A 12,918-nucleotide genomic window follows, 5' to 3' on the forward strand; every position below is an offset into this window, starting at 1 on the left:
AATGACAAACAGTAATTACAAAAACTTTATTATCATCTCCCTCTTTACAATATAACACAACTCAGAAGAAAAAAAAACTTGGGATCATTTGTGTTTTCTGATGGTTAAAGTTTTACATGGACATAAAGCAAAACACGGTAGAGATCAAAATGTTTTCCACTGCTAAAGCCACGGACCTTCATTTCTAAACTGGATTTGAAGATTTTGGTCAGTGTGTGACTGCGTGAACTGTCCCCAACAACAAATATCACAGTGTGAAACCTATAAGTACATGCCATAAGGGAGTTGTGATGTGTGTCCCGAGCCTGACTGACAACAGATATTCCAGGTCCTTGAAATTCTCAAATTTATTCAGTTAATTTTCTGTACATTTTCACTGGTGGAGGCCGTCCACACCAGGGCGGATTTTAAGTGTTGGGGTTCACGTGTACCGGAGCAAAACAAACTGTAGTCTTCTCAGCGAACAAACATCTCAGACACAGGAAGCGAGGCCGGGGAGCAGACAGACATGGTCGTCAGATTCAGATCTTACTTTTTGCCCGATTTCTTAATGCCACTGCCGCCTGGAGAGAAAAAATGACAGGGAACGTAAAATTAAATAAGTGTGCATAATAATACAACCAATTAGTCCCAATGATCAAAACAGTGGCTATACTTTTTGTTTTGAGTTCGTACATTTCAGGGTTCCCATGATGATGAAAAACCTAGAAAAGCCATGGAATTTCACAATCATGTTTTCCAAGCATGGAAAAGTTAATAAAATGTTTAACTTGTATGCCCTCAATGTCAGTTTCCCCGTGGTATCAAAGATGGGATCAAAGGTTGATATTTTTCAAGGCATTGTATCAAAGTTACAAATTAAATAATTATCTTTTACAACTAAAAGTTATGATTTGAAATTTCAAGTAAAGTAATAAAGCATTAAAATATACTTAGAGTACCAAAAGTAAAAGTACTCACTATGCAGAATGGCCTGTTTCAGAATAGAGTATATCACTGGATTATAATAATTTATGTGTTGATGTGTACATTACTATGGTGTTGCAGCTGGTAAGGGTGAAGCCAACTTAAACAAATGTATATACTGCAGGGTTGCTTAATCTATAATAACACTTTATAATACACGTTAATTACATTTTGTATCGATAATCTTTATCTGAAAAGTGACTAATGCTGTCAGATAAATGTAGTGAAATAAAAAGTACAATAGTTAGAGTTACAGTGGAGTAGACGTATAACGCAGCATGAAATAGAAATACTCAAGTCCATGTACCTTGAAATTACTTTTACTTTACATTAACCCCTGATGTCACACATACACCCAACTGAACTATTTCAGTGTACATATGGCATGTGAGTACTGTATTAAGTGGGACTAAAAAAAGAACATCTGAAACTTTTATTTTAAGGGTGACATATACACCAGGTCTGCTTTTCTGGTCTTACCAAGAGGTCCTTTTCCTGAAGCTTTGGCCTTCAACGCCTCCAGAGCCTTCTGCTCTTCCTTTTGTTTCTGCTTGAAGGCAACGTCATCCTGCAGAGCCACACACAGTTCATATTCTGTTGACTAAACCCTTTCCATGATATCACTTCTGGCTGTTTTCTTCAGTTTGGGCTGCAGCCAACATTTATTTTGACTACAATTTTACTCCAATATATAACGAATGTTATCAAAGGTTCTCAGAGCCCAAAAAACAAACAAAAGCAACCAACAAAAAGAGATGTTGTTTCAGGGTTTTTTTAATTTTTATATTATTTGTGCCATTTGAAAATATCATCTTGGGCTCTGTGAAACAATTATAGTGATTTTTTAAAATTAATATTTAACCTTACGCAGACTGAACGATTAGATATCAAAAACAGATGAACTGTCACATGGCTTTCACATTTGAGTAATTTGCCTTGGTGTTGCTGCTTCATAACTAAAACATACAAAGCCAAAGAGCAAACATATGAACCAAACATTTACAATACAACTATGAAATAAATTTACTGAGTAGCTGTGTAGTGTTTAAGATGAAGACAATGGGTTGCACAAGACACTGATTGACAAATGTGCAAATGTTCACTGAATAAATAATGTATGCCATGCACATATAAATAATAAACACAGACATTTGAGTTTAGAAAGAATATAATAGTTATTTCAACTCATAATGAAAATAATGACAAATCAAAAATGTAATAAACTTACTTCATCCATTTCCTTTGATTGCTTCTTGGGCGTCTTCAGTGGTTTCTTTTTGCCTCCTGTGGGGAAAAAAAGAGACAAATATTATATCAGCTCACTGACCTGCTTAAAAAGCCCATGTGGAAATAAACAGATTTGCGTCTTTGTGTGCGTTGGTGTGGCCAGAACGCCACGCCGTACTACTTTGATAAATCTATTTACTTTGCTTATTTGAATACATAACCTATCAGCTAATATGGTAAACAGAGAAGAGCTGCTTCTCAGTATAACATGTACACAGCGAAAGCAGAAGCCGACTGAAACGTCAGTCAGTTTCACATATATGAATTAGCATTGGCTACGTCGGTTTGCCTGTTGCTAACGAGAGCAAAAAGAAAGGAAAAAGGTCAATTAAGATTCGTATAAATTAGCTGTTGGAGGACTATTTCTACGCCGAATGTCCCAGATGATCACAGTGACTCGTACATGATACAGCTACAAAGTCTGTCTTATGAATATATATCCCGAGAGCAAAGATAACATTTATATGCCATGTTTTAAATGTAGTTTGGTGCAAGAGGAGAACGTTAACAGGCTCGCGCTCTTTAACAGCCGTTAGCTTATTAGCCACAATCCACCCAGTAAACCTGCGATGCTGAATATTGTCCCGTCGTCAAATATATATTTAATGATGACTGTCAGATGAAATAACCTCTCACCTTCTCTACCAGACATGTTTAAAACTCGTCACAGTGGTCTAAATAAAACGGAACAAACGTTTTTAACGTTGGTAATGGCCGGTTGTCTCTTCTAATCCGCGCTGTCAGGACCCCGGGTGAACTCTGAACCGGAAATGGTATGACTGTTGTGTGCCTGAACGAAAGTTCACCTGGCTGCTGGCTGTTTCATTTGACATTAAGATGCTAACTAATTAGCCAAAAGAAACTGCGTCTGTGTGACATGTATGCTTTGACATCTTTGAATAAAACAGGTAGGTTTATTTCTGTACTTTACTGTAAGGGTGAAAATGTGACAGAATTGTTATACTCATAAAAAGTCAGTTTACCGGTAACTGTTAGCAACGTGGAGCTAAAAGCTAGCTGGTTGGGAATGAAATAGGGAAACGAGCAGAAGAGTCAGTTAACCTTGGGGGAAAATTGTTATATAAGGTTGAGTTACATTTGTGAAGTTAAACCATGTAGATGTCATTTTTTTGTCTGTCTGGTTCTTCATTTGATGTAACAGTCAGTTTTAGAAGTGTTGTATGTTGATAAGCAGTGGTGTAATGTAACTAAGAATATTTACTTAACCATTGCACTTATGTACAGTTTTTAAGGTGCTTGTACTTTACTTGAGTATTTTCTTTTTATGTTACTTAATAATTCTACCCAACTACATTTTGGGGGCAAATATTGTACTTTTTCTTACAGTTTGACAACAGTTGTCACTTTGTAGATCAAATTTATTCAAACACATATAAATCACCTTAACAATAATGTATTATTATAATTTAAGATAAAATATAATAGAATATAATATGATATAATATATTTACCAGCCTCAACGTTAGTGATGCATTCACATTGCATTACATCAATAACTATGATCCAGTGATTTCATTTTGAATGGACCAGTGAGTACTTTTACTTTGGGTACTTTAAGTATGTTTTAGGGTTGCACTGGTATGAGATGTTCATGGTATGATTACCATCTCAAATAACATCCCAGTTTCATGTTATTACAGAATTTATATTATTACCAGAAAGAGTGACCCTTAAAGAAATGAAAATGTAAGGGTTATCTTTGGTTGAACAAATGTTTCATTACTATAATTGAAACTTGAAAACATTGTGTCAATGGAAGTATGTGTAAAAAGTCTCCCTTTTGAAAATAACTCAGATAAAGGGGAGATTATCTGTCCAGTTATATATTTTTGTTTCAGTTTTGTAGATAAGCAAACATACATGCTATGATAATTATTAACTTTTACATCACGATATACCTTGAAACTAGCTGCAACCCAAGTATGTTTTGATGCTTATACTAATTTACTTTTACTTATGTAAAGTCTTGAATGCTGGACTTTTACTTGTAACAGTGCATTTTTACAGTGCAGTATCGCAACTTTTACTTTAATAAAAGATCAGAATAGTTCCTCCACCTCTGTTAGTCATCATGCTTTATATAAACAGTCCACATCAACCCCCCAGGCTGTACATTTAGAAGCAGTTTTAATGAGGTTAGGGGTTGGCTAATTGTGGAGTTACAGGAGCAGTGTGAAGGATATGGTAGCATCTAGTGGTGAGGTTGCATGTTGCATGTTGTTTGTCCGTAATGGGTTACTGTAGAAACATGGCAGACTGTACATGCAGGACCTGCTCTGCATGTAGATATAAATGACTCAGTCTAAGGTAACAAAAACACAACAATTCTTAGTTTGAAGTGATTATACATCCATGAGAACTCTGCCAGTAGTTCTCCCTAAATCTTACACACTGGTCATTTAAATGTCTAATAATATGATGTGTAAGTTATATGAGGTGTAAGTTATGACACTTAATACAAATGTCATATTATCAACAGATTATGGTTAATAGTCTTCTTGTTAATTGCCTTCATAATGGCATCTCTGGATTGTGATTTTTATTTGAAAAAGCACTTAAAGTCAATGCTGTCACATTTGATAGTAAAAGTAAATATTTTCTTTGTGATGAGTTTTTAATTTAACTTGTAAATATACATTTTCACAAACTATTGCATAAACTATAATGTTTATTTTGATGCACATACAAAATGTACATAGGCTCACACATTTGTAGCAATAATGCCTCTTTTTTTTGGCTGTTTAAATCAGAGCCCAACCAATAAATTGTCTGGCCGGATATTCACAGTCTACACTGGCTTATTACAGATATGTCAGTATCAGTGTACACATACTCTGTTGCCAGTTTATAAGGTGCATTTTAGGGAAAATGCAGAAACTTATTTAGAAATTGATTAAATGTATTACTGCATTGCAAATTTCTAAATGAATTAACTGTCAATTGTGAAGAACTGAAATTTAAACCAGCTGTGTCACATATATTCCAAGAAGCTGGACCCAGTCCAGTAGTCAGATCCCTTTGACCCAGCAGCACACCTCTGGCTGATTGTGTAAATGAGATGCAGTGAACTTCTTTAATATTCACACTTGATAGTTTTTCAATCATTTTATTTTTACTTTTACTGTTTTTCTCACAGGTGTTGGCTCTGTAGCTGCAGTGAAAGTGAAGCTCTGACAGGATTCGGGCCGCTTTTCCACCTGCTGCTGTTCTCAATGAGGTACGTCTGTACAATGCAGTCCATATGGGGGTGGCTAAGTTTTCTTTTCTTTTTTTTTTTGGCTGATTCTACATATAATCCACAACGCTGAAGCTGATGATTAACAATATCTTTACTGTGTCAGGTACAGAGGAGCCCAGATCTGTCTCCGGGCTCATGGCTCGTGCTGTCTATCATGTCTCTCCCTGCCTGGCAGAATCACTGTGGTCCGAACCTACAGTGCTCACCACCAGCCCAGCTCCCCGCCACCCACTAAGCCTACCCCTCCTGATGGGAAGAGCGGAGCCGAGGTGGTGAAGGAACGTGCACTAACTGCCTTACAGGTACAGGAAATGTCTCTTCTGACTGTTTATAACAACTGTACAGCCCCACGCATCACTGACTTTTTAGAACTGTATAAATAATTTTGTGTAACCATGACATTATCATCTGATTTTCCCTTCTTTCCTTTCTCCAGCATGCAGGTGATTTGGGAAGGCAGTGGGGTCAGAGGACAGCTCAGACGGCCACTGCCTCAGTCAGCTCCTGGTGGGTGAGGTACGAGGAGTTTGTCGGGATCAATGAGGTCCGCGAGGCCCAGACCAAAGTCACTGAGGTCAGCAGACAGTAAGAAGCAGGATGTTCTGTGTGCATGTTAATAGTCAGTGAGAACACTCAATAAACTACAGACTCTGAGTTCTCCATGGCTCATTGCTGTCCTGAGATATAGATGAACTCCAGCAAGTTATTGAGGGCAAATGATCTATACTGAGACGTGTGAATTTCTTTCAGGCTGAGGCAGCCTTTATGGTGGCCAGAGGGATGGTGCGTGAGGCTCATGCCAGCCTGGAGGCCCTGCAGGTCAGACTGAAAGAGGTCAGAGATCGGCTGGACAGAGTCTCCAGGGAGGAGGCTCAGTACCTGGAGCTGGCCACACAGGAGCACAAACTACTGCAGGTTAGCTGAATTGAAAAATATAAGTTTAAAAGAGGATTAAAGAAAATGCATGTAAAGCATCTGTTAGGTTGTTTTAGATTTTACTGTTTAAACTAACAAAACTATAAGACATGTAACTGATCAGTAATGTACCAGTTAAGGGTTAATTCATAACGAACCACCCCCGGTGCTCTCTCCTGACTGCAGGAGGAGCGTCGTCTCCGGACGGCGTATGAGAACGCAGAGGGATCGGAGAGGGAGAAGTTCGCCTTGTTTTCAGCAGGTGTCAGAGAGAGCCACGAGAAGGAGAGGGCAAGAGCAGAACGCACCAAGAACTGGTCCATCATCGGCTCCGTGCTCGGAGCCCTCATCGGAGTCATGGGATCAACGTACATCAATCGCGTCCGCCTGCAGGTGAGGAGGGCAGATGATAGAAATTGGATTGCTTAACTTGTAGTTTCTGCACTACTTGTAACTTTATGAAGTACAGTACTGACAGAAAATGTCTTGTTTGGTGCACTCAGAGGTCGGGCTGGGCTTAGAGTTTGTTATGATTTATTGCCATTTTTTCCTTTTGCACACATACTGGCACTTTACACTTAATTGTTACAGATATTTTATCTGTATCAGCACACCATCAGGACAACAGTGTGCATTGATCTTTGTTCCAGCTGATACATTTTCACTTCTCTCATCTGTAGGAATTGAAGAGTCTGCTGTTGGAGGCCCAGAAAGGTCCAGAGAGCCTGCAGGAAGCCCTCAGAGTCCAGGCTGTAAACCATCGCTCCCAGCAGGATGAGCTCCGAACGATCATCGACAGCCTCAGGGTCACTCTGAATGATGCCTCCACACAGAGGGACATTGGCCTTCAGGATAAGAGAGCTCCGGCCCCAGCCTCACCCTTGGTGCCTCTTTCAGCCTTAAAAGACCTCCACATCCGCAGCCAAAAGACAGAGTCACTTCTGGAGTCCCTCCAGCCCCAGCTGGGCCAACTGGAGCAAGGACTTGGTAGAGTCGAAGGTGAATTGTCGGTGGTGAAGAGGCTGCTGGAGACCACACCTCAGGCTGAAACACAGGCTGTTCAGCCACAGTTAGCAGCACCAGAGAGACCAGAGAGACCAGAGCGAGGGGACCAGTGGGAGTCAGAGGTGGTGGTGAATCGCCTAGAGGAGACCCAGAGGACGCTGGGAGAACGAATCAGGACAAACACTTTTTACAACGCTGTATTTACCTACACCGCTACTGCCATCACCATCTCTGCCGTCTACCTGCTAACGAGAGGAGCTGGTTAGATGTGATACCTCCAGTCTGAATATGTTCACATGCACTGTACGTCTGTCGGTCACTGAGAGTAATAATATAAATTAATTATGTCAGAAAACATTTACTTTATTGGAAGTAACTGAGTTTCTGTATTAAACTGGTAATAGGTGCTGATTTGGGCTTACCTTCCACTGCTGCTGTTCACTGCACTACTGACCGCCTCTGAATATTTTTAATTCCGTGATCTCAAGATGAAATGATAACATCACAATTTACCTGAAAGGCGCAGAAAAACATGGACTCTTGGGATTCATTCACACCGTACACTGTCAATCGATCAAACATGTCAATAATTAAAAAAGAACAGTGCTTCATTACCAGGCTGCTAGTGTTGCTTTGTAGGCTAACGTTAGTAACATGTGCTCCTACCCCGCCAGCCTGCACTGATATGAGAGAAGCAGTTACAAGTGTAGCAACTTTGCTGCTAGACTTAAGGTACATTTTGGGTGTCGTATGGCATCATATGGGGGAATGCAACATGGAAATATGTCAAAATGTGGGACTATCATGCACAAATTGGCAATAACATTTTTTCATTAGCTAAGTAGCTAGTTAGCTACTGAGACATCAGCATGATAGACCATAATACATTGAAATATTAAACCAAGATAATATGATTGTTACTGTAATTTTAAGATCTCTATCAATGAAGGAGAATTTAATTGTGGGTTTCTGTTTGTGTAGTGATTTCTCATAACACCAGGTTTCGTCTGTACCTCTGAAAACCTCTGTTCGGAGGACCTAAAACTTCACCCTACCCCTCTATCCCAACAAGACTCGGGACGCCCTACCTCTAGACTGAGTGTCAGGGGCAGCAGGTGTATTGGGGTAAAGCCTTAGTATCTGTTATTTCATGTCCATTATTGTAACTGTTTGTCCTAAATTGTCAAACATGATCATCAGGTTTCTTGTTTGAAGTGACGCTACACATAACTGAACGACACATTAGAGTACAGCATAGACACTATTTTTAAGGTCGCATCTATTAAATACTTTTCATCATTTACTTTATAAAATGGCGATCACAATACCCCAGCCTAAAAATCACGTCTTTAAGTTGCTTGTTTTTTCCCTCCGACATTGCTGGATTATTCACATAGGGGCTAAAATAAGCTGTGGGCCTGTGTTGACCATCCTGTTAGTGGTGATTTAGTAGAAGAGTTTATTTATTTAACAATATGCAGCATGTCAGTTTTGACACAGGGCCCTCTCGAAGAGTGAGAATCATGCAGGACCAACCTTAAGGCCAGTATTGTTGTGCATATTCCTCTGAAGAGAACAAGCCTAAAATATTAAATTGACTTCATGATATAAAGAAGAAAAAAACAGTAAATCATCACAGTTGAAAAACTGTAACCAAACTGATTTTGGCTTTTTTTTCTTGATAAATATCTTTAATGAATATCCTTTTTTTTTTTGCATCAATTTTCTGTCATCATCTTATTGACCAATCATTTCAACACCTGGTAACTGAGTCTCAGAAACTTCTCCGCCGAGTATTTCTGAGCTCCTAATCTGGATTGCATTTTTCCTTAAACTGAGTCACTGAAAGAGAGCATGAGTTAAATACCTAAAGGGAAAAACACCAGTTTAACTAAACATGCTTTGTTCACTCAGACACTTGAAGACGTGGATTCATTTGTAAGCCAAGGCAACTTTATTTATATTGCGCACTTCAGCAATAGGGCAATTCAAAGTGCTTTACATACAAATTGCAAAAAAAACACCACATTATTAAAGGGCATTTAGACACAATTAAAAATATCATTAATGAGCCAAGAGAATAGAAAATAAAAATAAAATTAGGCTAAAATAGAGAAAACAGGCATAAAAGTTACAGTGCAGTGTGAGAAATTAATTTTTTGATTTGATAAAAGGCAGCAACAAACAGAAAAGTCCTCAACCCAAATTTAAAAGAACTGAGAGTTGCGGCGGACCTACAGTTTTCTGGGAGCTTGTTCCAGATATTTGGTGCATAAATGTTAAACGCTGCTTCTCCATATTTAGTTTTGACTCCGGGGACACAAAGCTAACCTGTCCCAGACGACCTGAAAGTTCAGGATGTTTCCTAATGTAGCAGAAGATCAGAAATATATTTTGGCCCTAAACCATTTAGTGCTTTATTTAACCAACAGTAGTATCTAATATCAATTTCTAGATGTCACAACTGCTTCTAAATCAACACCTATGACAGTCAAGACATCAAATCTTAATTTTGACTAAGACATAATTTAGTGATTATTTAACGTAAACATGTTGGGTTTAACTGATGATGGCACAATTGTTCTGTATATGCGGCCAAGTTAGTCCAGTGCCAAGTGAGTTTTAAACTTGATTCAGCCTTGTTGAACCACAGAGGGACCACGTCTTCTGTTCACAATCTGTCCTCTGGGATTAATCTCCAGGCTGCTCCGAGCTAAAAAACGCAAAACTCAGACTACAGATGCTGGATGATGGAGTTGCGCTTGATTTCTGTTGCCCAAGATGTAAAGGGAACCCATCATATGTGAATTTAAGTCATTTTACAGGACATGAAATTGTGCACAAGATCAGTACAAACACCTAAAGGAGCAATAATGAGAAAAAGGATTGTGAGTTTTAATTTATGTAAGAAAACACTGTCAGGTGAACTGACAAAAACGTCCCTTACAAAGCTCTGAAATGGCCTTTAAGCACTGCAGTCCTCACTGTCCTTTGGATAAAAACTAGAATAAGTAAAGTCCACTCACTACATGTGAACATGTAGAAAAATATTAGTAAAGTTTTGCAGACTCTGTCTGCTGCAGTGTTTAACCTCCTCCAGTACTTGAACTTGTTGTTGTGTGTTTTCATGCTGATGCTCGTCATGTTGTTGACAGAGCTGAACGATGATCACTGTGTAATAAACTGTCTGTTCTGCTGACTGTTGTATAATAAGCGACTAATAAAGTCACTGTCTGCCAACCTGAGTGACTGATAAAAGATTTATTGTTTTACACACACTAATATGTCTATTTCTGTTTATTATAGCACTGGGTAACAAAATTTAGGGCTTCCTCCTGACGATTATTTAGATTATTGATACATCTGCTGAATACTTTTGCCTTTTAAATGTTTGATATGTCTGAACAACGATTCTGAACCTGAAGGTATTCAGTTTGACATCATACAAGGAGAGGAAAAACAGGAAATCTGCACATGTAAGAGGCTGGAAAGAGCACATTTTGGGGGGATTTTTACTTGTAAAAATGACCACGATGATTAATCAGTGATCAGATTTGTTGCAGTTCTCATTTAATACTGTAAACAGAAACAGAAAAACACATATCTGTACACCATTCTCCCTGAAATTGTTAAAAAATAAATCAAACAATGTAAACAGACATGCTACAACATGTTATACCTACATCTACACACTTAATTTTGAACCGTTCAGAGCATTTTGACCTCAAATAAATTGGCTCAGGGCCCGATAAGTTGGTTCCCAGCTGGAACCAAAAAACAACCGTGAAGACATCAGTAGGCAGATCATATTCTACAGGTTGGAAATAGTCTTGCATGTAATAGTCTCATCCATTGTGCAACACCCTCTCTTGTTGATGCGTGCTTGATAACAATGGTTCTGATCATAACTGGTGGAAACACTGACCAGTTCGCTAGTTAGCACCAATGTTCCAAGAGTCCTGATCGAAACCAGTTGAAGAACCAAAGCTGATCTGTGAAAAATTGGCATTAGTGAGCTGTGTTGCCTGGTGGGTGTATTTTTACTGTCTTAAAAAGTCAGGGCCAGGTTAGCTGTTTCCCCCTGCTTCCATTATTCACGCTAAGCTAAACTAACAACATCTAGCATTGTTCTTAACGCACAGACATGAGATTTTCATTTTGGTACTATTTCTTTATTAAAATGCAATTTGAAATTTTAATGATATCTATCAAATAATACGTTTTTCCCTGATAAAGTGACAGTCAACTACGCTCTGTGGTGTCTCTGACAAAGACCCAGCAGTTCTCACAGACAGGAAACACTTACTGGTCCAGATAACAGATAGATGTGGGATGTGGGATGTGGGTGTGTTAGGGTTTGCATACATCTGCTGCTGTATGTACATTGAGCTGGCTTCATGGCCTCTGTACTCCACTTGTTCTGTATTCTGTGGAGTTCAGTCTCAGTCTGTCTGCTGATGTCATCACAACATTGCATATTTGACCCAGACTGGTGAGTTGTTCTTCTGTTTGTTTCACTTGCCCACTTCTCTGGACTGAAAACTCCTCTCCAGCACTAAAAATGATACTCTTAGAGAAGGATGAATGCTTTGAGGGCTTTAATTCAGTTTCATTTTAAAGTCTCCAAAATGAATGACACTATGTTGACATTACTGAGGAAGCAGAATGTTGTTAACCAAACGTCCACAATGTCATTTTGAAATTTACATTGTCAGAGACAGGAGGAGGAGCTGAGCATTAATTCATGTGTAATATATAAAGCATTTTAGTTTGTGGGAGCCCTGGATGTTTAAAATGTGTTTCCTTTGAGGGGATAACAGCATGTAAGTGCATTTTATGAGAAGGTATTTCCATTTTATACTGCTTTATCCTTCTACTCCATCACATTTCAGAGGAAAAGACTGTCTTTTTTTACTCCACAACATTTATTTGACAGCTGTAGTTACTTTACAGGTTAAAACATTTTATACATAACATTTTATCATCTTAGAAAATATGATGTATTATTACAGATTGAAATAAAGAAGGTAAAAACATTAAAATACTGCTCACATGTTAATGCATGAATAATAATAACTAGTCCATACTCATTGGTAGCTTTGTCACCTTCTACCTATGCCAATCCTCAATGCCTATGTGCAGTTTCACATAGATTGACCACATCAGTGAGTATAAAAACGTGGGACAGACAGAATGACTGACTGACAGTTTCCATGATTATGTACAGCATACCATACCATGACTTAGTCATACCAAAAATGAGAAAAAAACAACAACATTGGGCCACAGGGGGAGCCACAGCGATCGGTCACATTTTAGCCATTTTTAAGCATTTTTCTGTTGTTATAGCGCCACCCAGTTGCCAATTAGAGTTAAACTTCTCCAGTCACCTTGAGGCGTCCTGTTCTACATATATACCAAGCTTAGTAAAAATCCATATGGCGGTTAGGCCTAGATAAGAAATTATCTCTCTAGCGCCCCCATTT

General features: G+C 38.6%; 2 protein-coding genes across 3 annotated transcripts; one reads left to right on the forward strand and one right to left on the reverse strand.

Moving 5' to 3' along the window:
- Nucleotides 1-11: 11 nt before the first annotated feature.
- On the reverse strand, nucleotides 12-3,032 carry tma7 (translation machinery associated 7 homolog). Its single transcript, XM_050037364.1, has 4 exons — nucleotides 2,890-3,032; nucleotides 2,195-2,250; nucleotides 1,447-1,534; nucleotides 12-563 (listed from the first exon to the last, which is right to left on the reverse strand). Exons 1-4 carry the CDS (start codon nucleotides 2,903-2,905, stop codon nucleotides 529-531), a joined length of 195 nt encoding a protein of 64 aa, XP_049893321.1. The 5' UTR covers nucleotides 2,906-3,032; the 3' UTR covers nucleotides 12-528.
- ccdc51 (coiled-coil domain containing 51) lies at nucleotides 3,033-10,665 on the forward strand. 2 transcript variants are annotated; one of them, XM_050037361.1, is made up of 7 exons: nucleotides 3,033-3,161; nucleotides 5,411-5,491; nucleotides 5,616-5,814; nucleotides 5,949-6,086; nucleotides 6,263-6,427; nucleotides 6,614-6,820; nucleotides 7,108-10,665. In XM_050037361.1, the coding sequence occupies exons 2-7, from the start codon at nucleotides 5,487-5,489 to the stop codon at nucleotides 7,696-7,698; spliced, it is 1,305 nt and encodes a 434-aa protein (XP_049893318.1). In that variant the 5' UTR covers nucleotides 3,033-3,161; nucleotides 5,411-5,486; the 3' UTR covers nucleotides 7,699-10,665. The 2 variants fall into 2 exon arrangements, with proteins under 2 accessions (XP_049893318.1, XP_049893320.1); XM_050037363.1 differs by having other exon boundaries at nucleotides 5,622-5,814.
- Nucleotides 10,666-12,918: the final 2,253 nt, after the last annotated feature.

Source organism: Epinephelus moara, chromosome 24 (genome assembly GCF_006386435.1).
Source record: "Epinephelus moara isolate mb chromosome 24, YSFRI_EMoa_1.0, whole genome shotgun sequence".
In the NCBI taxonomy this organism is placed as follows: domain Eukaryota; kingdom Metazoa; phylum Chordata; class Actinopteri; order Perciformes; family Serranidae; genus Epinephelus; species Epinephelus moara.